Source organism: Podarcis filfolensis, assembly GCF_964270895.1.
Source record: "Podarcis filfolensis genome assembly, chromosome: 2".
Taxonomy (NCBI): domain Eukaryota; kingdom Metazoa; phylum Chordata; class Lepidosauria; order Squamata; family Lacertidae; genus Podarcis; species Podarcis filfolensis.
The window spans coordinates 96539324-96563161 of record NC_139605.1 but is presented as its reverse complement, the minus strand read 5'-3'; the positions used below and the strand labels follow the sequence as shown (position 1 = coordinate 96563161).

Below are 23838 nucleotides of genomic sequence, written 5' to 3'. Positions count from 1 at the left end.
ACAAACGAGGCAACACACTGTCCCAATAACAGTTGCTTTGCTTATGAAGCTAGAAGCCAAAGTACACCCGTGTTTTGTAGCAAGATGAAGAATCGGTCTAACCTTTGTACGTTGCCAAGTGGATCAAGTCTAAGAACATTTATCAAAGCTTTCATTGGAAGCTTCCCTAAATGTTGCCCTTATTTCAGTATAACACTTCCCAAGCCACTTTGTTCCTGACCTAATGGACAAATCTAAGGCAGTACAGAAGCACCAAGGAGCAATCCATCATAGTCACTATGTCACAGTGTACAAGTCCTTTACTTGTACAGATGCAGCTCATGGCCTGTCCGAAGTGGAATGCCAAATTTGGGAATGAATCATTCTGCAGCTTCTCATATGCTGTACTTTTACTCTAAATGCATACATGTTTTAAAAGGGGCTTTAAAAAAATCAGATTACTACCTTTAGCTCTGATAACTTTTATAATACCAGGCGCGCTCTCTCTCCGTCTGTCTGTCTCTCTCTGTATGTATGTATGTATATAATAGTTCTACATGAAAAATCCCCAAAGCTACAAAACTTCCACACTTGTGTACATCTAACCTTTTAATAGTCCCTGCCCTCAGGCTGAAAATCTCACTAGTTTCGCAAGCCATTCTGGGAGACCTGTTGGTTTTGTTTTGGTTTTTTTTTAAGAACAGACTAAAAATACTTCAAATAATAATAATAATAATTGCACTTTTTAATTTGGCTGTGTGATTTTTGTGACTGATGCAAGAGCTTTGAATGGTTTTTAAGTGCAGCAACTACAGTGGTGAGATGAACATGTATGGTTTATTACGGCATATGGAAGGCATAATGGTCAGAAGTAACAAGGACTTGAATGACTGGATTCTGTGCTGAAGGGAGAAGCTAGCTTCTGGATTTGGCCCAAACGCACCTGATTTATCAGTTCCACATTTCTCCCTGCTCCCCATGGCTCAGTCTTCCGCTTTATCCTGGTTTATTTCCCAAATATAGCTCTGTCCCACGGCGGCCAGTGATGCCCTCTGCTGGTTCCACAGTGCTATAACTCCCTTTTTGCTTTTTACGCCAAGAATCGGTGGCACCAGCTCTTAGAACATACCTATTTTCTGTAGCCCTGAAAGCTGGGGATCGACCGGAAAATGAACTAAGCAGCTTATAAGAGAAAAAAGAAGAGGGATCTGCAGGGCCAGAACAAGGGGCAGTCTAGTCCTGCATGCAAGCCTGGTATTCAGAGGTAGACTGTCTCTGCACATGGGCGCTCCATCCCTCTCCCGGGCTTGCAGTTTTCTTCAAGCAGATTTCCCTCCCGGCCACGTTTGCATTTATAACTCAAATGCAGTTTGAGCCGTCAGCCCTATGCAGGGCATCTGAACCAACCTCTCGCCCGCTACCCCCCGCCCCGCCCCGCCCCGTTGTTTCCCCTCCTAGCCCGCGAAGCCGTCCTAAAACAAGACGAGAAGTACGCATTGCATTGCATTGCACGGGGATCATTGCAGCGGGTTGCGCTAGATGACTCCCGGAGTCCCCCTTCCACAACCCGACGGTTCTCAGGAGGCCCCACCTCCCCATGCACACAGCTTCGCCCTCCCCGCCCCCCTAGCAACGCAGAGCCTACTCTTCACTCCCCCCCCCCTCCGCCCTTTTTAATATTTTTTTGCGGCATGCCGTAAACCATCCCTTCCCGCTACAGGCAGTCGCAGGGCGAGGAGACGAGAGACGGGGAGAGCCTGGAAGGGGAGGTGCCGCCCGCGCCCGCCAGCTGCTGGGGGCATTAGAGCAGCGGCGGCGCCCCGGGGGGTGGGCTGCGGAGGCGGGGCCACAGTAACAACCCCGCCCCTTTTGCTGGGGGGGGGTGGAAAGGGAAAGCGGGGCTGAATCGCTCGCCTGCGTGGGAACTGGTTGCTTAGATCCCCCATTGGGGTGTATTGGTTCCCCCCCTCTCCCTTTTACCTTATTGGGAGTGGCTTTTGTTGTCTCCGTGGGAGGGGTGCTGGTGGGGTTTGCCCCCTCCCCTCCCTCCCTCCCCCGTGTGGGTTTCTAATTCATCCCCCTTTCTCTCCCCCCTCCCTTGAAAGAAAGAGGGGAGGGTGCTCACGTCGGGGTGGGCTCGCCTCGCCCAGGTAGGCTGGTCCCTTTGTGTGGCAGGGGAGGGCGCCTCCATCGTTGGTTCTCCTCCTCCTCTTCCTCCCCCCACGTGTTTTAAGGAGAAAAGGGGCCGCCCCAGGCAAGACTCTCGCCTCCCCGCCCGACCCTGCTGCTGCATGCGTGTCCTCCTCCGCGTCCCTTTTCCAGGCTGGCACCGGGGGGGTCGTCGTCATGGCACAGGTGGGGCACCGGGTGGATTACCTGGCGGGCTTCTGTTGCCCGGTGGGGGGGCTGGCGGCTGGCAAGCCCCGCGTGCTGTGCCATGAGAACCAGATTTACCTCTCCAACGGCACCGAGTTCGTCTACGTTTACGACCAAGAGGGGAGGTTGATGAAGGTAAGCGGGGGCCTTTGATTCTGCTGACCCAGATTGGTCCCTTTTGCTACAGGGGGTGGGGTGGGGGACACGCGCGGAGAAACTGGGTCAGATGCTGTGAGGCAGGCAGAACATCCCCCCCCCCACCGCCCTTGATGCAAACTCTTTGAAACGCTAATGGCAGGTGCACAGGATGTCACACATCTGCAGGCTGCACGAATTTATCTGGAATTGCTTCTTCGCCTTGCTTCTAATTGCTAACCTCGTCTAAAATTGCCCCATCAGAGTGCAGGAAAAAACCCCACCGTTTTAGGCACCCAGATTTTGTGTGCCATGTAACGTTTTGGGGAATGTGAGAGGTCAGTTCGCCAGCAAAGTAAAAGCTTGATCTACCGTCTTGGTAGTTCAGTTTCTGTGTGGTCCTTTTTTTTGTTCATCGCCTCTTAGAAGGTGGCAACAGCTGCTGGCTGCTTCTATGCATGGGCAGAAGATATAGCTGTGTGTTTTGTGTGTCTGCACCGATCCACCCTTTGGTGACTTCACAGCAAACCCAAGTATTGCATTTTAAGCATATACCCCAGAGGGTGGGGAAGGTATCGCTGTATGCACGGTTATGTTTTAATAGAACATTTCTATTCCCCCCTCCCCGCTGCCCCCATTGTGCTCAGAGGAAGAAGACTATGGCTGTATTGTGACAGAGCAATTGGCATTTCTCTAGGAGATCTGGTTGAGAGACGGTTGAGAACCAAAGCCCTGGACTTGCACGAACTTTGCTGTGTGCACCAGGGATGTGGAACCTGTAGCCCTCCAGGTGTTGATGGACCACAGCTCGCATCATTCCTAATAGCTGTGCTGGTTGGCGCTGATGGGAACTGAGAATCCCAACAACCTCTCAAGGGTTACATGTTCACTATGCCTGGTGTGAAGAGAGTTTACACATATGTATTCATGTGCTCATGGAAGAGAACAGAGTGCCAGGCTCTGTACATCTGTTCAGCCACTGAATTGTAGCCAGTACCTTTTCTGGGACCAAATCTAGGTTTGCTTTGCAAGCTTCCAAGCAGATGTGCATAGGCGTTTAGAGCAAGAAGCAGAGTGAAATGGATTCTGTGTGGCTACACATCCAGATTTGGTGTGCCTTGTCACCTGCTTGCCTCGGCAACTGTAGCATGAGGCAGAGCATCCTAGTTCCTCCCCTCCCTGTCCCTTTATTTCTGTGATGAGATTACATAATGATTTGGGGATTGGTTCTGCAGAGGATCTTGTATATTACCTGTTGGACGCCTCATCTCAGCATAACCACCTGTGGCTTTTGGATGTTTGTCTCATGTGCAATTGACAGGCAAGGCTCCCTGATGCGCCAACCTGAGCTTAAGCATCTAAATCCTCAATTAGGTCTTCTGCTGACTTTCCAATTCACTCTCTGACTCTTAGCAGCCTTTTTTTGCAGCAGGTCGGTTGTCTGTACTACATAATCGACTTACATATGGCATCCAATTTTTGACATCTGCCTGTGGTGGTCTGGGCTTGTTTTTGTGTGTGTCATCTGTCAGATAGAAATCTGCTTCTACCCTCTGGGGGTAGTTCTGTTAAACCAAAGTTTAGAACTGTAAAATATGGGGCGTTCTTTGTTCTGTTCATTTGCACTGTCTATCGTCCCTGTCGTTGAGCGACTGAAGTCTTTTCGTAGGGATTCTATCATTTCCCCCTGTTACTGCCTGTTGGGCCCATGACAAGCCTTAGCACTATGCTAAATGTATCCCTTTAATTTATTCCCTTGATTGTTTCTAAGGAGCCCGTGATTATGGTAATATCTGGCTCAGCCTCCCACACTATTCTCTTGCACAGAGAAGTAGGTCACAAACGGGTTAACACTTCTTCTTTTTAATGCTGCTGATTCCCCAGATCACATGTGATGCTGGAACATCTAGCGTTTGCCAGATTTCTCATCCTTAAGAAGGTGCTCACTTTGCAATCCTCCGAACTGCTGTTGCAGCTTTTACTGCAGACAGACACGTGGGGCTACTGCCTGCTCCTTCGCTCCCGAAATGGAGGCCCATCTTGCATGAAATATGTCACTTGTTCATCAGCAGAGCGCAGCAGCAATGGCAACTGCTAGCAGCTTAAAATGAGGAATTACATATAGACTGCTAGATAATATAAACTCCGCTTATTGCAATGGATGCTCCTCAGAGAAAATGGCAGGAGTTGTACATCCTCGGCAGAGAGAGGAAAAATAAGATCCTGCTGATTTATGTGAGGGAAGGCTATGTTAAATCAAAGTGTGTGCAGACATAACGGCTTCGGATGACACGCCACTGGGTATACGGAATGGTACCCAGAGGATGTTGTGTCTGGCCAGACTCAGGATAGGATACAGGAGGTAATAGATGCTCCTGGGAAATTTGCTTCTTTTTCATGTGGCTACAGCATTTGGAGGAGAAATTCCCACGGTACCCTTGGGGTGGAATCCAGCGTTGCACTGTTACAAACGTTCGGCATGCTCAAGAATTGCAGCCTGCCAGATGGAAAGATGATTTTGGGGCATGTGGGAGCAGCGGGGTGGGGAGGCCTCTTGCACAAGGCTTCAACTGATGAGGTGAACACCCCTTGTGTTATTACAATGGGGAAGCTCTGGGATAGCTCAGTCAGTAGAGAGCACGAGTCTCTTAACCTCAGGGTTGTGGGTTCGAATCCCACGTTGGGCAAAAGATTCCTGCATTGCAAGGGGGTTGGATAGATGGGCCCTTATGATTCTGTGCTTCTATTGATTATTTTCAAATGAACTGCGTGGCATCTTTGAAAGCAGACAGGTGCTGACTTTGTACTGGCTTTGCACCCACGCGTTTGACCGCAGAGCAACGTGGATGAATTAAGGTGAAGCTTCTTCCGTTGTGTCTTCATGACGGGCAAAGCTCCACTTCCTAATTTTCACCATGCCAGGCTGCTGCTAATAACGCAGGAGATTGCCAATCTTTTATTTTTTCTCTTAGTGGCCAATCTTATGTGTTAGGCTTTAGCAGTCATGAAGAAGCAAGACTGGTGTTCTGCCATTTTGGCTTCTTTGGAGTGAAGAAGGTTTATATTAGGTCACTTTAGACCAGTGTTTCCCAAACTTGGGTCTCCATGGATCATCCTTAGCCAGCAGGACCAGTGGTTAGGGATGATGGGAATTGTAGTTCAAAAACAGCTGGGGACCCAAGTTTGGGAAACACTGCTTTAGATGATCAACAGCCTGCTCTGGGTGTGTGTCCATAGACCTGGCCTTCCTGCGGGGTCAAAATGTGTCTCAACCAGGGGATGGGGTTATAGAGGTGGCTCCCGGTGCCCTCCTTCCCTTGTAGGATTACTGAAGACCTTCTAAGACCTTCTCCTTTCCCTTTCCTTGGCCTGTTTCCTTCCTAGGCTGTCTACAGGTTCCCCGATCAAGTTTGGCACGTGGAGCTTCTGCCTCTCCACCAGCAGCTCTATATCCTGTGCGCTGGAGTTGGTATTTACTGTGTTTCCTTGGACTACCAAAGCAGGTGAGAGACAGGGTGAGGGCATTTACCTGGCAGGTGTTTCATACCTGTTTCTGAGGGCTCCAGATTCTTCCACAAGGCTGGATTAGTGGTCTGGGCTCGAAGGCCTGGGCTATCAAGGAATGGCTCCTACTCTATGCTTACTGTTCTCACATCCTTGGAAACGGAGATTTCTTAGGAATTAATGATCAAGTTGCCACCAATGTTGGCGACCAGACTATCTTCTTCCTTTCCAGGCTTAGAACTTTTTCAGTGACATGATCCAAACAGACCCACTCATTTGTCATGTTTATATTGCAGTCCTGTACCCACTTACCTGTGGGTAAGTCCCAGTGGGCTCAGTTGGGCTTGAATACTTAGTTGAGTATTCACATACAGAATTATGTGTTTTTACACTTCTCCCTGTGGCCCTTTCACGGTTACCGACTGTCATTTTGTAGTTTCTTCATTCTGCTTTTTAAGATAAAGCGGTAGAGCATCTGATTTGCATGCAGAAGGTCTCGGGTTCAGGTAGGGCTGGAAGAGGTGTCCTATCTGAAAACCTGGAAAGCCACTGCCAGCCAGTGTAGCAATTATTATTATTATTATTATTATTATTATTATTATTCTGCCCTTTATCGAAAGATCTCAGGGCACTTTAAGAACGTTAAGAACATGTTTTATGGTGCACAATAATAACAACATAACATAAAGCATAATAATAGAATAGCTCAGTTGGTTTGAGTGTAGTTCTGATAATGCCAATGTCGCAGATTCAATCCCCGTATGGGTCAGCTGACTATTCCTGCGTTGCAGGGGGTTGGAATGGATGATCCTCAGGGTCCCTTCCAGCTCTACGGTTTAATAATAAGGAAGAACAAGCACAGCTTGATAATAAAATAATCATTATTATTATTATTACTGAGCTAGGTGGACCAATTGCTCTGACTCTGTATCTGCAGTTTTCAGGCAGAGAATTGGCCCACACAGCAGCAACCTCAATCAGTATTTTTTTTTAATGGTAAAAGCAGCCAGAAAGAGGGGTGATAATGTTTGTGTCTGCAGCACTAGGGAAGCTAGTCTTTAGCATTCTCCACTCCCTCTGTACCTTTTTGCCTAGTTAAAATTGCCACCTCTCCATTTTGCCATATGGTACAGTTTCTACATGGGAAAATGGTGAGGGGTGGATATTAAACCTCTCCCTCCCCAATGCTGCAGCCCCAGTCTGAATCCCTTTGAGTTGTAGCCAACGAAATCATTGCATGTGCAGGACATCTTTCCTGAGCAGAATTTCCCCTCTTTGCATCTCCCCTCCAGGCCCCCCTCCCCAATAAGACTCTGGGGAGGGGGGCGGTCCTCCAACCCTCCGGAGCCAATTTGGGCAGCGGCAAGGAGAGGAAGAGGGAGTCCTGTTCCACTTTCAGAAGTTGTTCCTCGCATGCAGTGATTCAGTTGGGCACCACAAACTCCTTTGGGGCAGCCACTGTCCTATTTGTGGTTCTCCTGCTTTGCATCTGAGGTGCCTGTTTGCCTTCTTGTGCCTCTCTGCCACAGCTCCCCATCTTCCCAAGCTGTTTTGTGAGTCTTCAGGACAGCAAAAGGGTTAAGTGGCGGCAGGGGGTTTGCTCTCCCTCCAGAGCAGTAGCTTCCCTCTCCTTTACCCGAATTCAGCTGCTCCCGAATTCAGCTCTGTGAATCACTGCCACCTCCACCTTTGTTTCTGAGCTATACCCTTTGGCTCCGCTGAGAGCTTTCCCTTGTTTGCTTTGAAGGTTAGCAAAGCGGGCAGACAGCGAGGAAAACGACTGCTTCTCCAGCGTCTTCCCCATGGGCTCCGACACCTGCACCTTCCCCGACGCCACGCTTTGTACCTTCACGCTGCTCAACGACGTCCTGGTCACCCTCTCGCAAGTCCAGGGGAAGTGGTGCATGAACCTACACAACCTCCCGGGCCCTGAGGACCGGGGGAACTTGCCACGCCAACCGATAAGCCATGTGGATATCACCACCAGCACCAACAACGACGGGGACCTGTCTCTGGCGCACTTCCTCCCCGTCCTGTGTTGCGCCTCATCCCCCAGCACCACCGACCACAAGGAAGGCCTGCGCCACTCGGGGGGCTTTGTGCTGGAAGAGCCTCTCTTCAGCCTCCTCTTTGGCGTCGATGCCGCCATGTTGGATTCTCCCATGATCCTCTGCGGCTTCCCAGACGGGCAGCTCTGCTCCGTGCCCTTGAAGGCCCTGAGCTCTCCCGACAACCGCAGTTGCGAAGATTCGCCCGTCAAGATCCTCCACCACTTGGAGGAGCCGGTTGTCTTCATCGGGGCCCTGAGGACAGAGCGGAGGTCCCCAGAGGCAGAGGAGCTGCCCGCCTACGGAGATTTGGGCTGCGACTGTGTCGTGGCGCTGGGTCACTATGGCAAAATGGTGGCCATCAAGGCGGCTCAGGGAGAGGAAGTCAAGGTCCCGGAGCTCCGCGAGTATTGCCTGCAGGGGCCCGTCCTGTGTGCGGCGTGTAGCGGGGGAAGCCGCATGTACTACAGCACCCATTCCGACATCTATGCCGTCGACTTGGACAGCAACATCCCGGAGGCCGAGAAAGTGGAGGACGCGGCAGGGACCCTTCCGTCCGCTCTGTCTCCCGCCAGCTTAAGCATCTGCAGTGTGGTGGCGCTCTCCTTGTCTTCCCGGGAGTCGGAAGGTACTGCAATGTGTCAGGGAATTACTCTGTGGGCTTAAAGTATCAGAAGTAACTTGGGCATGGGGCCATTGTGGGCATGCAGCCCTCAAAATGGCTGCTTGTAAATGGCGAGAGGAAGGCGGATGAGTTGTGAGGAAGTGGTGGCCAGGATGCACCTTAGCTGGGGCCTGGCTGTTGTCCCTCCCACTCCTTACATCAGGCCTGCACTACTCTGCGACACCATTGGCTGTCTGTCATGTGGGCAGGATTTGTTCCACAAACAGGCCAGAGAACCAATGGGGATGGGATTTGGTTCCACAAACAGGTCAGAGAGCCCAATGGGATGGGATTTGGTTCCACAAACAGGCCAGACTATTTTAAATCTGTCCTTACGCTGGCAGACAAGTCTCCTGGGCCAGATGTGGCCCTGAGAGAGCCACTCGCAGCCCTTTCAGTTGCCAATACAGAAATAGGAAAGGGGCCGGGCAAAGGAAGATAGTCTTTCGGCTCTGGGTGCAAGCTTGGGGCCTTGCTGTGCCCACCTTCCCTTTCCTTTTCCCAAGTGCTCCCCACCCTTCTCCTCAACAACGTTAGCTGCTGCTCAGGGCTCTGGAGACTCTTGCCCCTGCCCACAGTTCCTGTCAGCAAGCTCCTTCAGCCCCCACCACACTCTGAGCCTTAGCATGCTGTGGGTGAGCTACAGCCAGCATGGTCCCAGGTCATCCCCAGGCTGCAGGCTTTGGCCAAAGGTGGGGCCTTTGCCGATGAAGCAACCTGTGGCCCCCTGAGAGCGAGTGTGGGGCCGTATCTTCAGGGTCTGCCCCAAAGTTCTCCCTTGCTACCATCCCTCCTTAAGGCCCCCATTTCCCTGTGAGCCATTCATGCCAAGCCCCCCCAGTTGGGCCTAGCCAGTCAAGGAGTGGGGAGTTCTCTTGTTCTGAGGAGAAAATGGAAACATTTGCCTGCCAGCCTGCCTGCCTGCATGTCTCCAGCCTCATCCCAAGGCCTGCTTTCTTCTCTAGAGAGAGAGAGAGAGACGAAGGCCTCCGGCAGAAGCTGTGCCCATCCTGCGCTGGCTCCAGGGTGCCACGGTTCTCTCTTTCTTCAGCATCCTGCACAGAGGGGAGCTTAGGGCCAGCACAGAGCAACCCCAGGCGCTAAGAGAAGCAGAAGGAATTGAATGGCAGTTCAGGAGCTCTGCCTCCTCTGGCAAAATGGCTCTGTAACGCTGTAGCCTTTCAGAGTCTTGTTTCTTTTTCTTGTGTGGAACAGCTGCATTGTGCTTGCTCACCACGCAAGAGGCATTAATATCCTGTGTGCAGGAAGCAGCCTTCCTCTCGCCCTCGACGAGGATCAATAAAGGCTCAGCGGCTGCCATTTGTCTCTTGCCTTCAGAGCAGATCAGGAGTGGGGCCGCTTAGCCTGCCAGGATGGGATTAAGAAGCATGGGTCTCTTTGCACCCACTCTTCCCATCAGGGGCAGCATCAGGGATGTTGCCCAGACTCAGAATTGCAGTGTTTACTTCATTGTGAAAATTTGGGTTTCTACAACGCAGGAAATGTCTTTCATGTACTGGGCTGTTGAACTGAGCAGGAAAGGAAGATGGCGTTGGCTGAGAGGGCAGACAAAATAGCATTGACACAGGGCACGTGCGCTCATGAGAACTAGGACCTTAGGTTTGTTGGTTTCTTAATTGAATCCTGAAGATCTCAGGGAGGCAGATTTTGCCCGTAGCTTTGTCCCATGTCCTGTCCGGACACCACCCTGCCCGCAGGCCAGTTCTCTCATCTCAAGAGCTTGCAATGGATGGAACAAAACTGAGGAACAACGCGGCCACACAGAACCAAGTGAAAAGAGGCCATCTGGCCCCTGTGCTCAGCCGAGACAGGATTCTGCAGGGAGCATGTATGTGTGAGTTTGCACGTCTTCTCCCGAGTGCTGCCGAACTCTTCTCGGAAGCAGATTCTCCGTGCCCTCACAGCCCACCCCCCTTCGGTTGCCTGTCACTTCGCTTCAGCATCACTCCCGACAGCGATCCTCTGTGGGGACCAAGCAGCGGGAAGCCGCTTGTGCCTGCCTGTTCCCCTGGATAAGGGAGCGCAGTTTGCCTGGCAGCAAGGAGCCTTTGTAGCAAGGTGGCTGATGCATCAGCAGCAAGGATCCTTTCCCCCTTCCTTTGGCTCCCTTTCCTGCTCGGTCCCCAGGGCGGCTCTGCATCTTTCTCACTCCCCCCTGGTTCCATCGCTTTCCACCCCCCCCACCCCCCCGTGTGATCAGTTTCCTAGTGAGGGGCGTGGCAAATTCCGAATTTGCTTTGTTCCCACTGATGCAGCCGTGGCGGCTCCCGAATATTCAGCACAGTCTCATAAGGTTCATGGTCTTCCTCACCACACCTTGCAGCTGCTCCTGCGTGCAGATAGGAAATTGCAGCCTCATGATTAGCACTCCAGTGTTTTTCAGACCTCTCCCCCCCCCTTTTAAAAAAAAATATGGCTTCGGCAAGGATTCTTGTCTGACTTAACTTTCTTCCCCCGAAGCCCCAGTACAGTGGTACCTCCGGTTAACTTAATTCATTCCGGGGGTCTGTTCTTAACCTGAAACTGTTCTTAACCTGAGGTACCACTTTAGCTAATGGGGCCTCCCGCTGCTGCCACACCGCCACCACGCAATTTCTGTTCTCATCCTGAAGCAAAGTTCTTAACCTGAGGTACTATTTCTGGGTTAGCGGAGTCTGTAACCTGAAGCGTCTGTAACCTGAGGTACCACTGTACTGGAATTCTAGACCAAGCATGGGCAAGAAAGTCGATGGGGGATTATTGCTGGATCTCAGGATGGCAAGGATTCACGAGTCCCAATGGTTACAACAAAATGAAACACACACCCCAGAAATATACTGCTGAAATAAAGAAAGCAGTAGGCAAAGCTGGGCATAGGTTACTGTCTGGATGAATTGCGATCTCAGTTTAGCTCTGACGCTCAAAACAAAATGGTGGACTCAGGATTCCTCACTGCAGAGATGGAAAGCCTGTGGGGGAAGGGGCGGTGGGAGCGGTCCGCCTCGGGTGTCATCACTGAGGGGGGTGACATTCGGCACACCGCACGCCGGCGACTCCTAAGCATACCCCGAACTGTTGGGGGAAGGGGCGGAGCTGCGCTGCTTTGCCAGTGGCATTCCCCCCTTTCCCCTTCATTTTGACAGCTCGGGGGAGGCTTAGGAGTCACAGGTGGGCGGTGTGCCATTGCCCCCCCCCCGCTCCCGGGCTGCTTCCTGGGGAGGGGAGCCCGAGCTGTCAAAAGGAAGAGGGAAGGGAGGAAGGCTGCTGGCAAAGTTGCGCGGTGTCAGGGAACTGCCATCGGAACTAGCGGAGGAGGCGAGGCTCCACAGCGATGCTGGAGAGGGGCCAAGCAGGGAGAGAGGCAGGTCTCCGGCTGGGGAAGAAAATCAGCGCAACACCAGGGATAGAGGGGGGCCAATGGGGGAAGCAGAGAGCAGGCTCCGGGACTCTTCGCAGGAGACCAGCGAGGAGAGCACAGGTCCTCCGCTGCCCACACCCACCCTGCGCAGAAGACTTCCGCGCAGGGAAAGTAGGCGGCGACTTGGCGTCAAAGAACTTCTTTGCTGGAAGAGGTTTAAGAAACGCCCACTGACGGATTCTGCCGGCGACTGAACAGCCACGGAGTGGATGGCTGTCCAGCGAGAAACGGTTTACCAGCCAACCTAGCCCAGAGCGGCGGTAACTTACGCACAAGCAACCCCTAAAGCCATTACACGCAGCTTGGCCCCGCCCCCACCCAGGAAGCAGCCCCCTGGGACACCCGCCCTGCCCCATGGCCCCACCCCCGGGTGCACCGCTCCGGGTTCTGGAGCAGCTAGCTCCGCTTCTGTGTGGGTGTTGCCCTTGCACTGCAGCTCCCATAATCCCTTGCCAATGGCCATTCTGGTTTTTTTCTTCTTCAAAAAAATTGATTGGTTTTCACAAAATTATGAACAAACAAACATAAATCTTAATCTTATTAAAATTACGCTTATTAACATTATTAAGGGACTTCCTCTCTTCCCCTTGGTTGAATTTCAATGCATATCCTTTTAACGGTTTTCCAAATCATAATTCTTATAAACTTAATCATTTAACATCCTTATATCTTTTCAATTCGAAATTAAACATAATAATTCATCACTTAACTTATATAAACTCCTAAGCCAATCAAGTACCTGCAAGCTATTTCCAATTAATTTAACTTGACATATTTAACTACATATTCATTAAATTTTGTCCATTCTTCCTGATACTCCTCCTCCTGGTTAGGTCAGCTAGGACCTGACCTGCCAATGGCCATTCTGGCTGGGGCTGATGGGAGCTGGGAGTCCGACAACATCCCTGTTTTGATCCGAAGTGTATGACTTTTGCACCTGGCTCTCTGATTGATAGGTCTCAAGGTTCTGCTGAAAACCTTAAGGGTGGTTGAGGTGAGGCCTACATCCTCCTGAAGCCGTTTTCTAGCACCCCACCCACTGCCCCAGTCTCCATCTCTTGTGTGTGTTTCTTTCCTCAGGTGAGTCTGAGCTTCTGGCATTATCTGCCAAAGGCCGCCTCATGACCTGCGGCTTGTGCAGCCCGGATGATACGCAGCCTTTCAAGATGAACCCTGACAAAGCTGGGCAGAGGATCAAGGAGCTGCTGTCTGGGATAGGCCATGTCTCTGAAAGGTAGGAGCTGTCTGGTATTTGCATCCCTCTGCCTCCCTCCCTTCTCTGTCCCTCATGCACACAACATACTGCACACACCAGATGCTTTGTGTGTTTTTTTCCTTTCCTTTTTCTTAGTGCATATAGAGAAAAATGCAAAACTTAGTATCAAATATATTTTTTCCTTTTTTTTGGGGGGGGGGGTCCAAGCTAAGACTTTGATCTAAATAAAATAAAAACATAAAGTGAGGCAGAGTGTGTGTGGTTTTTTTTTGGGGGGGGGAAGAAAGGAATAAAGAAAGAGAGGGAGAGAAATAAAGAAAAAGAACTAGAAAAGAGGTTAAAAGAGAGAGACAAATAAAATTCAGAAGGTAAGGGACTTCCGATTCTTTGTCCACTATATATAAACAATATTCACTTCATCCACCCCAGTATAACACCCAATGAAGTCATTTTCTACAAACAAACGTTATCTTCAACCCTCAAATCCTAACACCGTTCTTTCATTTTCTTTTTCACGCAAAATGTTTATGAGAGGATTCCAACCTTTAACAAATGTTAACAATGACTTTTTTTCGTATCAACCATGTCAATTTCGCCATCTCAGCCAAGTCCGTTAGTTTTAGCAGCCGTTCTTCCATTGTTGGTAATAATGAAGCCTTCCATCTTTGTGCATGTAAAAGCCGCGCAGCCGCAACACACCGGGTGTTTTCATATGAATATCCTGCAATGCCAATGGGATTGTCCTTCCTCAGAAAATGGTATGGGGAGGTCAGCTTTGGCAATCTGATAGCAACATCCAAGGATCAAAAGCTGGCCACAGGTGCCTTGCAAACAGGTTGGCAATTATAGCTCTGTTTGGGCATGCAGCCCATCATTTAATTCTGTTGGCTGGGCTCCACCATTGTCTGCAACTGGGGACTAAAACAGAGAGTTTGCAGGCTCCCTGCATGATTTTGAACCCTGGGTGTGCTTGTACAGCAGGTAGCCTTTTTCGGACCACACCCATTTCCCCTGCCCCACCTGAAGAAAAGGCATGGAAAGCAGCAGGGCTGGGCAAAAGGAGAGTGGCGGTTTTTGTTTTCTCCAGTGTTCTTGCACAGGATTTCCTGTGCATGTTCATTTCTGGCAGGCGAGTGCCTTTGGCCCCCTGTTAATTCGTCTTTCCTTTTGTGTGTGTATCCACGCCAGCTCTTGGCCTTCCCTGTAATCTGTTAGGACCTGCAGGCTCCACTAGCAGTGCCGGCATGACTGTGTTTCTCTCCCCCCCCTCCCTCCCCCGGTCTCTGCAGAGTGTCATCGCTGAAGAAGGTCGTGGACCAGAAGAACCGCGCTCTGACGTGTCTGAACCAGGTGATGAACGTGAGTGCGGCTTTGCTGTCCGGCCAGAGCAACCAGAAGCCCATCACTTGCACCATCACCACTCACTGGAGCCACATCCTGGTCCAGGACAGCTTGGCGGTCTCCTGCGTTTTGGAGAACGCCAGCGAGTGCACCCTGGAGCGCGGCTGGACCTTCTGCGTCCAGCTCTTCGCCAGCTCCTGCGACTTCGAAGAGGACTCGTCCGATTCCGCCACCACCTACACCTTCCCCATAGACCAGCTCCTCCCCGGGAACAAGACGGAGGTGACTCTCCCGCTGGGCCCCGCCGAGGGCTCCAAGCTGGAGCTGCCCTTCATGGTCTCCTGCTCCCTCTACTACAGCCTGCGGGAGATCCTGGGCACCGTCTCAGAGTCCACCGACCTGCTGGACGACCTGCTCTCCGACGACTCCACGGGCCTCTCCCCGGATAGAGAGGGCATCTGCCTGCCCCTGAAGGAAGTCACCATTGACCTCCTGCAGTGCCTCCGCTTGGGTGCCACCAACGGCAGCATCTCTGAAGCCTCCCCTCCTACAGCTGCCCTCCCCCTCCCTCCGGACCCCCTCGACACCTTCCTGAAGCTGTCCCAGATGCAGTCTGACCTCGAGAGCGTCGAAGGTGGCGGTGAGCTGGTCCCAAGAGCTCTTGGCCCTCTGGGAGAGGCGTACTTGGCTCCCTCCGTGGCCTCGATCAAGGTGTCCTCTGAGCTGCTGAGAACCACCCTGAAGGACTTCTGTGCAGGTGTGTGATGCTTGGGGGTTACCGGTGACCTCCTTCCTTTCTCTCTGCCTCTCCCTGGTGAGGGTTTCTAGCGCCTGCTGAGCCCACCTGCATTGGCGGTTCTTAAATGCTTATTTCCCCCCCACACACACACACACGCTGGAAGAGGTGGCTTGTTTTGTGTTCAGAGGAGGCTGTTTGCAGGATGAGGAGCTTCCTTGTCAGTGGGCTGGTTTTATCCCGTCCTTGGGCAGCAACGTGCGGCCAGCTGGCGTTTTATTTCGTCGCATCCCGTTTACAGCCCCTCTCGTCCTCCAAAAAGAGTTCAGAGCAACTCCCATATGCTTCCTCAGGGTGTCCTCACCCAGATCTGGCAGCTCACTTGGCCAGCCCCTGCTTTAGCCTCTCTTTTGGAAAAGGCATTTATATCTGCCTTTGGGCTGTTCTGTTTGCCAACTCACCCCTCCTGGCGCAGAGGAGAATAATGCAAGCTGCCCGACTCGGGCTTTGGCTCCGGCTCTGTCTCCAGGCCAAAGGCAAGCTGTGTAGAAACAGTTTTACTTAAAACTCACAGTGGCCGTCTACCCACAACAAACCTTGTAGAGAAAATGCTGGGTTTGTGCTCATACCTTCGTTTCCAAGGATGTTGTTGCAGGAGCCCACTTGACCCTGGCTGGTTAAAAACAACCTCAGAAAACACCCATCCTCTGGCTGTTAATGAGTAGCATGTGGCCATGTTTATTCCTTAGTTTGGATGTTTTTCGTTACTTTGAATTCCAGAGAAATCAGTGCTACAGCGGTGGTGTTCTTGTGAAGGTATCCCTGGGGGCATATGTCCCTTGAGAAAGACTTTCCTAGGTTGAGTATTCTGTGCTAAGCCTAGGACTGATACTGGAAGAAGATTATTATTCTGCTTGTGAGCTGTTGGCCTTGCAGGACCCCAAACAACGTTTCTAAGCACCTTTTCCCACCTAAATATGCCCCGCAGAGGACCTTAAGGTCAATGAATAACCATAGTTTAGAGGTCCCGGGCCCTAAGGAAGTCAAACTATCCTCCACCAGGGCCAGGGCCTTCTCAGTGATGGCTCCGACCTGGTGGAATGCTCTGTCCCATGAGACTAGGGCTTTGCAGGATTTAACCTCCTTCCGCAGGGCCTGTAAGACAGAGCTATTCCACCTGGCTTTCAATTTGAATTTAGCCTGATCTTTTATTCCCCTTCCTTCCCTCCCCCTCCCCTTTTTATGAAATTACCCGCTTTGGGATCCCACAGCCAATTCTTCCCTGGTCTCCTCGCTGGCTCCAATAGGACTAATTTAGCCAGCTAGCCCTGGTGACCATCTAATGTTTATTGGATGGATTTTTCCCCAAATTGATTTTTGAACTTTGAATTTATTGTTATTCATGCTTTTATACTGTATTTTATGCTGTTTTTTGTTGTATCACAATTAAGTGTTTTAAATTTGTTGTTAGCCGCCCTGAGCCCGGTTTTCTGAACCAGGAAGGGCGAGGTATAAATAACAAAATTATTATCTATTATTATTATTATTAAGTATGAAGGCAGCTAATTTCAAGGCCAGGCAACTCTGCAGTGAAGATTTTCAATTGTTGGTGGATGATCCTTGCAGAATCCTTTATGGAACCATAGTTACATCAAACCAGAGAGGCAAACTTGGGTCTTCCTCTCTTCCCTGATTTAGTGCTGCATACTAGCACCCTAAAGTTTGAAAATGATTCCCAAATTCTTCAGCAGGGTAGGGAAAACTCTGCTGCCAAGCGAGGAGTTGCACCTGGACCTGCACCTTTTCCCCATTTGAAAAAAGGGGGCTTTGAAGTAAAGAAATGATAACACCATTGGCACATACTAGCAAAATGGCCCTCCTCATCTGTAGTTCCCAGTCTGCAGATCCTACTTCCAGCCAAGGCTGGCGTGCAAGGTTTGCCAAAACAAGCAAAAATATTTTCCCCAAGGAGCATCAAATCCTGTATTTACAGTTAATTACGCTGGGTATAAATTTGCATAATTGTCCTCATTGGGTTGGGTTGTTGTCGTAGTAAGATTCGAATCCCTTTGCCAAGAATGATGGCCGTGGTGGCGAGATTAGGATCTGGGGGTTCCCTTGATCCATCTGCTGGAACTGTGGATCCAGCTCCCGCCAGCTAAGGTGGGGTGCCTTTTGAGCTGCTGCACCTGCAGCCAGGAGAGCAGCCTGGGACAGGCACATGTGCTTTTGCGAAGCATTAAATTTGGGGTTGGGTCTTTTGCCTACAAACCAGGTGTGTGCCCTAGCCTTGGACCGTCTGCTGCAACCGGCCGCTCCTTTCACCCCACCAAGTTGGCAACCAGTATCAAATCACCCCTCTGCTTGGCTTACAAATATTCTGCCCCCTGCCATATTGCACTGCGGGACAATCAGAAGAACCGGCGGGGCTATGGGGTCTTTTGCGCTCCCTGTTAATTTGCATCGGGAACAGCCCTGCCTTGTGCCGCTGCGGCAAATAATCCCGGCCAGCAGCTTCCCAGGCGCTTCAGGTGGTTGGTGCAGGGTGGAAATCGGGGAGAGGGGCAGTCGATGGCGCCTGCGAGCCGCCCACAATTCACACGTGCTTAATGATGGTGTCTGCTCTTCTTCTCCGTTGTCGCTGCTCAGATGTCTCGCTCTGCTGCACTGTACTACGATGGCTGCTGGCGGAGAACGCCGAGGCGGACGCCCTGCAGAGCCAGGATGCAGCAGCCGTGCGGGGGCTGGCCCCAGATGGAGGCGAAGTACAGTTGAACATCCGAGAGGCAAGGCATGAGTCGTGGGCTGGGCCTAAGGGAGACGGGTGTAGGGTTATCCTCCTGCGGGCACCTTGGCCAAGCCAGAACCTGGCATGGTTTGGGTTAGAATGTTGAAAAGTTCCTGACAGCAGCAGCTTCTGCCCTTGGGTCAAAGCTCTCATCTTGCATTCCCCCTTTCAGGAACCTGGAGTAGTGGCTTTGCTGGCCTCATAAGATCCCGGAGCCTGACCTTAGATTATAAGAAGCCTGAATATGGCAGAGGGAAAAGAGATCTTGGGAATACCTGGATAGGAAGCTTGAAGCAATTGAATTACAGCTTTTTGCCAGGCTTTTCTGCACGCCTTGCATGACGTGTGGGGTGAGGAGACCCATAGCTCTGCACAGGCCTCGGTACATCTGTAGACCTCTGCATGTCCTGCCCACCCCACCCCCTCTCTTGTCTCCAAGTTGGGAAATTGCTGCTGTATATGCAGAAGAGAGGTGGAGCAACCCAGCCCATGGCTGGAATTTCTGCATGCTCACTGCAGTAACTGAATCACAGTGGCTAGGTTGGGCTGAAAGCATCCTTTTCTGAGTACTATAGCACTAGGTGTAAGGGAGAATTCCCTATAGCAAGTTGTGTATGTGTCAGGCAGGCAGGCAACCTATTAAACAAAAGCAGTGGAAACTGCTGGGGCAAATGCCCTGGTTTCTGACCCCTGTCATTTTTTTCTCAGTTGCTTCGCTCACAAAGTAAAGTCTTGCAAGTTTAACCTTGGAAAGACGGGTGGGTTTCTGGCATATGAAAATCGGTGGCTCTCCAAATGTCGCTGAAGTCCCAAGTCCCACCAGTGCCAGCCTCCATATCCCACAGTCAGGGATGATAGGAGTTGCAGCTCAACACCACGTGGAAGGCCACAGACTCCCCACCTCTCCTCTAGCTTACCCAAAGGCAGATTCTACAAAGTCATGCTGTGTGCAACAGCCTTCTATCTAGTCCAGGGATGGGGTACCTTTTGCAGCCCTTTTGGGCAGACCTTCCAGGGCCTGCATGCCAGGGGCTAGAGGCAAACATGGACAGGGCAGAAAATGTGAGTCCCACCTTTGTAGAGTAGGCTACATTACACACTCTCTCTCCCTTTCTCTTTTCCATTCAGGCTAGCAAGACACATCACAGTTCAAGGACTCATTCTAACCAGGCAGGAGTGCTTGTTAATAAGGACATGGAAATGGGGCCAGGGAGGGGTAGTCTGAAAGGGGGTGGGCCAGTTTGGACAGAGTCCCGGGGGGCCAGATGGAAAAGGCCTGAGTTTCCCCAACCCAAGGGCTCAGCTGCGTTTGGTCTCCTTTGCCCTCGGTTACTGAGATATGAACATTGCTACCGCTTGACTGCAGGAGCCTGGTCCAGGGCACTAAATAAACGGGTTTCTCTTGCTCATCAGCTCTGCCGCATTTCAAGGGGGAGGGTGATCAGACAGGAGCTTTGGCTGGCCCCCTTTAATCCTCTTGCCGCGGCACATAGCCGATGTTAATTGCTAGCTGGCTCTGCCACCGTGGCCGGTAAACCCCCCGAGGGGGTGGCGGAGCGCTGGCAACCACCCGGCCCCTCTGGCTTTGCGCAAGGGAGCATTAATAACGCCAGCAGTGATTAGTGGCCGTGCTAATTCTGCTCTGGCTGGCCCTCGCGGATTAAGCTCATCGGGGTGCATTTCAGTGGGGCACGGACAACAAGCCCTCTCATTTCGGCAGGGCGCAGGGGCTTCTGGCCCATCGTTTCAGCTGGCCACCGCCTGGGTGCCACTTCATGCCCATGTTTGGTGGGTCTCAGCATCATCTGGGTAAATTCAGGAGAGGGGAGAAGTGGGCGATCTGTGGATCTGTTAATTAAAGCTACTCCCCTGGCATCTCCTTGGAGTCTGGGAAGTTACTGGGCACTGTCTTGCCACGGTTGGAGGAGAGATAATAGTGGAAGAGGGTAGGACGGGAAATGATTAATTTCCCCCAGAATCTGCAGAAGCGTGCAACAAAATATTAGACCCAAGGGGACCAAATGCCGTCTTCGCCACCAATATGGCAAGCTGTGCCAGCCACCTGCTTACATCCCCTGTAAAATGGAAGTGGATGGTGGGCTTTTTCTGAAAACAGACCAATGAGGTGCGTTGCCGCTGGGCTTTTTAATTTGCACTGTTTGGATGAATTTGCGGCAATGGTGTGTCCTCGTTATCCGCCAGGTGGCTGTCAGTGACCTGAACCCAGCAGGCCCCATCCAAGCGGTGGAGATCATAATCCAGAGCTCACCAATGGAAAACATGTCCCAGCTGCACCATGCTGTGGTCAGGCGCATTCAGGTACCTGATATTTCAGATAAGTGGGAGGGAGAGAGATGCTGTTTTGGGGTTCTGGCATCCATCGGCTTTGGCCAGCGTGGGCTAAGAATGGTCAGGGATGGAGGGCCATAGATTACATGTTTACTATTAATGTTTGATGTTTTTAATTACATCTTGATAACATGCTCTTGTTATCTCCCGCTTGGACTACTGCAAGGCACTCTTTGTGGGGCTATCTTTGAAGGTGACTCAGAAACTACAACTAATCCAAAATGCAGCAGCTAAACTGGTGACCGGGAGTGGCTGCTGGGACCATATAACACCGGTCTTAAAGGATCTTCATTGGCTCCTAGTACGTTTCCGAGCACAATTCAAAGTGCTGGTGCTGACCTTTAAAGCCCTTAACGGCCTCAACCCAGAATACCCAAAGGAGCATCTCCATCCCCATTGTTCAGCCCAGACACTGAGGTCCAGCTCCAAGAGTCTTCTGGTGGTTTCCTCATTGCAAGAAGTGAGGTTGCAGGGAACCAGGCTGAGGGCTTTCTCGGTGGTGGCACCCGCCCTGTGGCACGCCCTCCTGTCAGATGTGAAGAAAATGCAGAACTATCTGACTTTTAGAAAACATCTGAAGGCGGGCCTATGTAGGGAAGTTTTTTGTTTGCTGTTTGACAGTGTTTTTAATATTCTGTTGGGAGCCACCCAGAGTGGATGGGGCAACGCTGTCAGATGGGTAACATATAAATAATATTATTATTGTTATTCCCCACTCTAAAGGGTTTGAGAAACAGGAACCCTGTTCTGCCTCATTCCAGTCATCTTTGAAAAGTGTGGGTCCTCTGATTCTCTTATTCGAAGGCAAGGAGCCTGGATTTCTCCATTGGTTAATCTTGCTTTAATGAGCCCCCCACCTTTTTTTAAAAAATGCAGACTCTGATTCTGGAGCAAGCAGCCGAGGACTCTTCTCCCCCAGATATCCGTGTGCAATACCTCCACCAGATCCAAGCCAACCACGAGGTAAGAGGCATTTCTCTCCCTCCCAGTCTCCCAGGTGTCCTTAGGTTCCAGGGGCCACAGAAGCAGATCTTGCGCCACATATTTGTGCCTGAGTTGTTGCAGGAAGGCTGGAGAGCGGAGTGGTGGTGGCGGCAGCAAGGGAGGTGGGTGGGTGAGGCGAATCACATGCAATCCCAGGCCTTTTGCTGCTTGGGTTGAGCTCTGGAATTGCCTCTGCCCAGAGCAGTTAACCAGGGCTTCTCTTTCGACTCTCGCCTGCATCAGGCCACACAGAGACACCTAAATGGAGGAATCCGGGTTGACAGACTAAATGACAGCAAATGGATTTATGGCTTGTTCTGTAATTGCTGGGTTGAGACAGGCAGTTGGGCTGACCCAATCTGGCAGTGACTGCGTTCCGTTCTATTTACGCTTTCCTTGACTTGATTAGCAACCCCCCCTCTCTTTCTTTCTCTCTTCCTTCCTCCCTCCCTGTCCCTCAACCCTCCCCTCATCCCAGGGCTTCAGGCAGACATTTATAATGCATTCCATATGATTTCAGGAACTGGAAATGTTAAATCTCTTTGGCACTAAGGTTTTCACTCAGGGCTTGTCTCCTCTCTCTTCTCTCTCTCACACACACACCCAAATTCAGCAGCAAAGAAAATTAGATTCTACAATCCAAATGAATTTTACGCAAACACTGCTTGCGTAATTTGGGGTGGTGGCAAAAAAGGGGATAACCGGGAGGGGGGAGAGGCACCTTGTTCATAGTGGGCTGAATGGCGAGTCGTGGAGAGAGGAGGACTGTTACGTCTAGGGGAGGAATGAGGGAGCATGCCACAGGATGTGGTAGACCAATTGGACATCAGCCCGCCTGTTTAAGCCAGCCTTCTAGCTCAGTTGGTTAGGGTAAGAATGCCAAGGTTGCAGGTTGCAGGTATGAGCCCCATATGGGACAACTGCAGTTTCCTACCTTAATGATCCTTCCAACTCTATGATTCTATTACAGTGGTACCTCGGGTTACAGATGCTTCAGGTTACAGACTCCGCTAACCCATAAATAGTACTTTGGGTTAAGAACTTCAGAATGAGAACAGAAATTGTGGGGCGCCGGTGGGAGGCCCCATTAGCTAAAGTGGTACCTCAGGTTAAGAACAGTTTCAGGTTAAGAACGGACCTCCGGAACGAATTAAGTTCATAACCCAAGGTACCACTGTACTCCTTTGCTGCTGCCTCTCACACCAACTGTGCTCCTCGCCTCTCTCTTTCTTTTGGAAGGTGCTGCTAAAAGAGGCACAGTCCCTGCGTGACCGCTTGTGCCTGGGGAACGATCCGGAGGCGACGGTGGAGAAGCTCTTGCACGTCTACCAGCAGCTGCGCAACCCCAGCCTGGTGGTCCTGTGAGCAGGGCGTGCGCCGTGGCACTCCGTCTTCAGTGCACCTCAGACGGCTGCGCATACTCTCTTTGCCCTGTGCCGGTGGAATGAAGGGAGCAGCTGGCTGTACACCTTGCAGGCGGACCGAGGGCTGGAACAGAGGCATGGCCGGGAGGAGGAAGGGGATTCCAGCTGGACATGCCCTGGGGAGAGGGGGTGTCTGGCTGGGTCTCCTCTGTGGAGACCCGGCCTTTTTTAATTTATTCTCCTTTTCCCCTGTCCCTTTCTCCACTCACCCGCCCCATTTCAATGTGATTTTTCCCGCCGCCACCCCCCGGGTTCTGAATCCCTGCCCATTCCTGGCAGATCTGATTGGTTTGTCTTGGCAGCCTCGCACGCAGGCAGAGCCGTCCAAGCAGACGGCCTCTGTGGATGCGTGTCTGTGGTGTGTGTGTCACGCGTGTGTGTACGTGTGTGTGTGTGTAACTTGGATGGCCGACAAGGTGCCGTTGGTGGGTGTGGGTGCCGTGTTGTGGAATCACACTGGACCGTTGCTAGTTTAGCTTCTTTCGCTTTCGGTGACAAGTGGCTTTGCTGTGCCAGGCCTTGGGGGTGGGGGGCGGGGAGGGAGGGAGGGAGGCGGGTTTTGGGGGTGAAGTGGGAGGGGGAGGCCTGTTGAGTTGTGGAGGGAGGGGAAGGGGGCAGATTTTAACCGAGTTTTTGTTCCCTTCCGAGAACGAACACGCCGACAGTGGGGAAAAAGGGCTATGCCTCTAGCTGTGTTGTGTATTTCGGAAACACTGTGGAAAAACAAGACTCAAAAAACAGGATGCCACATGCATAAGTAACTCAGGGGTGCTGTTCGGATGGTGCCCCTTTTTCTAATGGAGCGCTTTGCTCCTTTTTCCAGTATTTGTCCTTTCTATATAAACAACTTGCTTGTCTTATTTCCATGGTGGAGAC

The 23838-nt window shown here is 51.4% G+C and overlaps 2 protein-coding genes across 2 annotated transcripts in view; both read left to right on the top strand.

Annotated features, from left to right (window-relative positions):
• LOC310755705 (uncharacterized protein) overlaps window positions 1-13 on the top strand; it is a 10361-nt gene extending 10348 nt beyond the window's left edge. Inside the window, exon 5 of the mRNA XM_083599048.1 lies at window positions 1-13. This exon is cut by the window's left edge and continues 1061 nt beyond it. The gene's annotated coding sequence lies outside the window, so the exon portion shown is untranslated.
• A 1693-nt stretch (window positions 14-1706) lies between these two features.
• FAAP100 (FA core complex associated protein 100) lies at window positions 1707-23822 on the top strand. The gene is made up of 9 exons (XM_083598641.1): window positions 1707-2490; window positions 5875-5993; window positions 7742-8670; window positions 13205-13358; window positions 14630-15438; window positions 18067-18203; window positions 20408-20524; window positions 21431-21517; window positions 22778-23822. Exons 1-9 carry the CDS (start codon window positions 2326-2328, stop codon window positions 22901-22903), a joined length of 2643 nt encoding a protein of 880 aa, XP_083454767.1. The 5' UTR covers window positions 1707-2325; the 3' UTR covers window positions 22904-23822.
• Window positions 23823-23838: the final 16 nt, after the last annotated feature.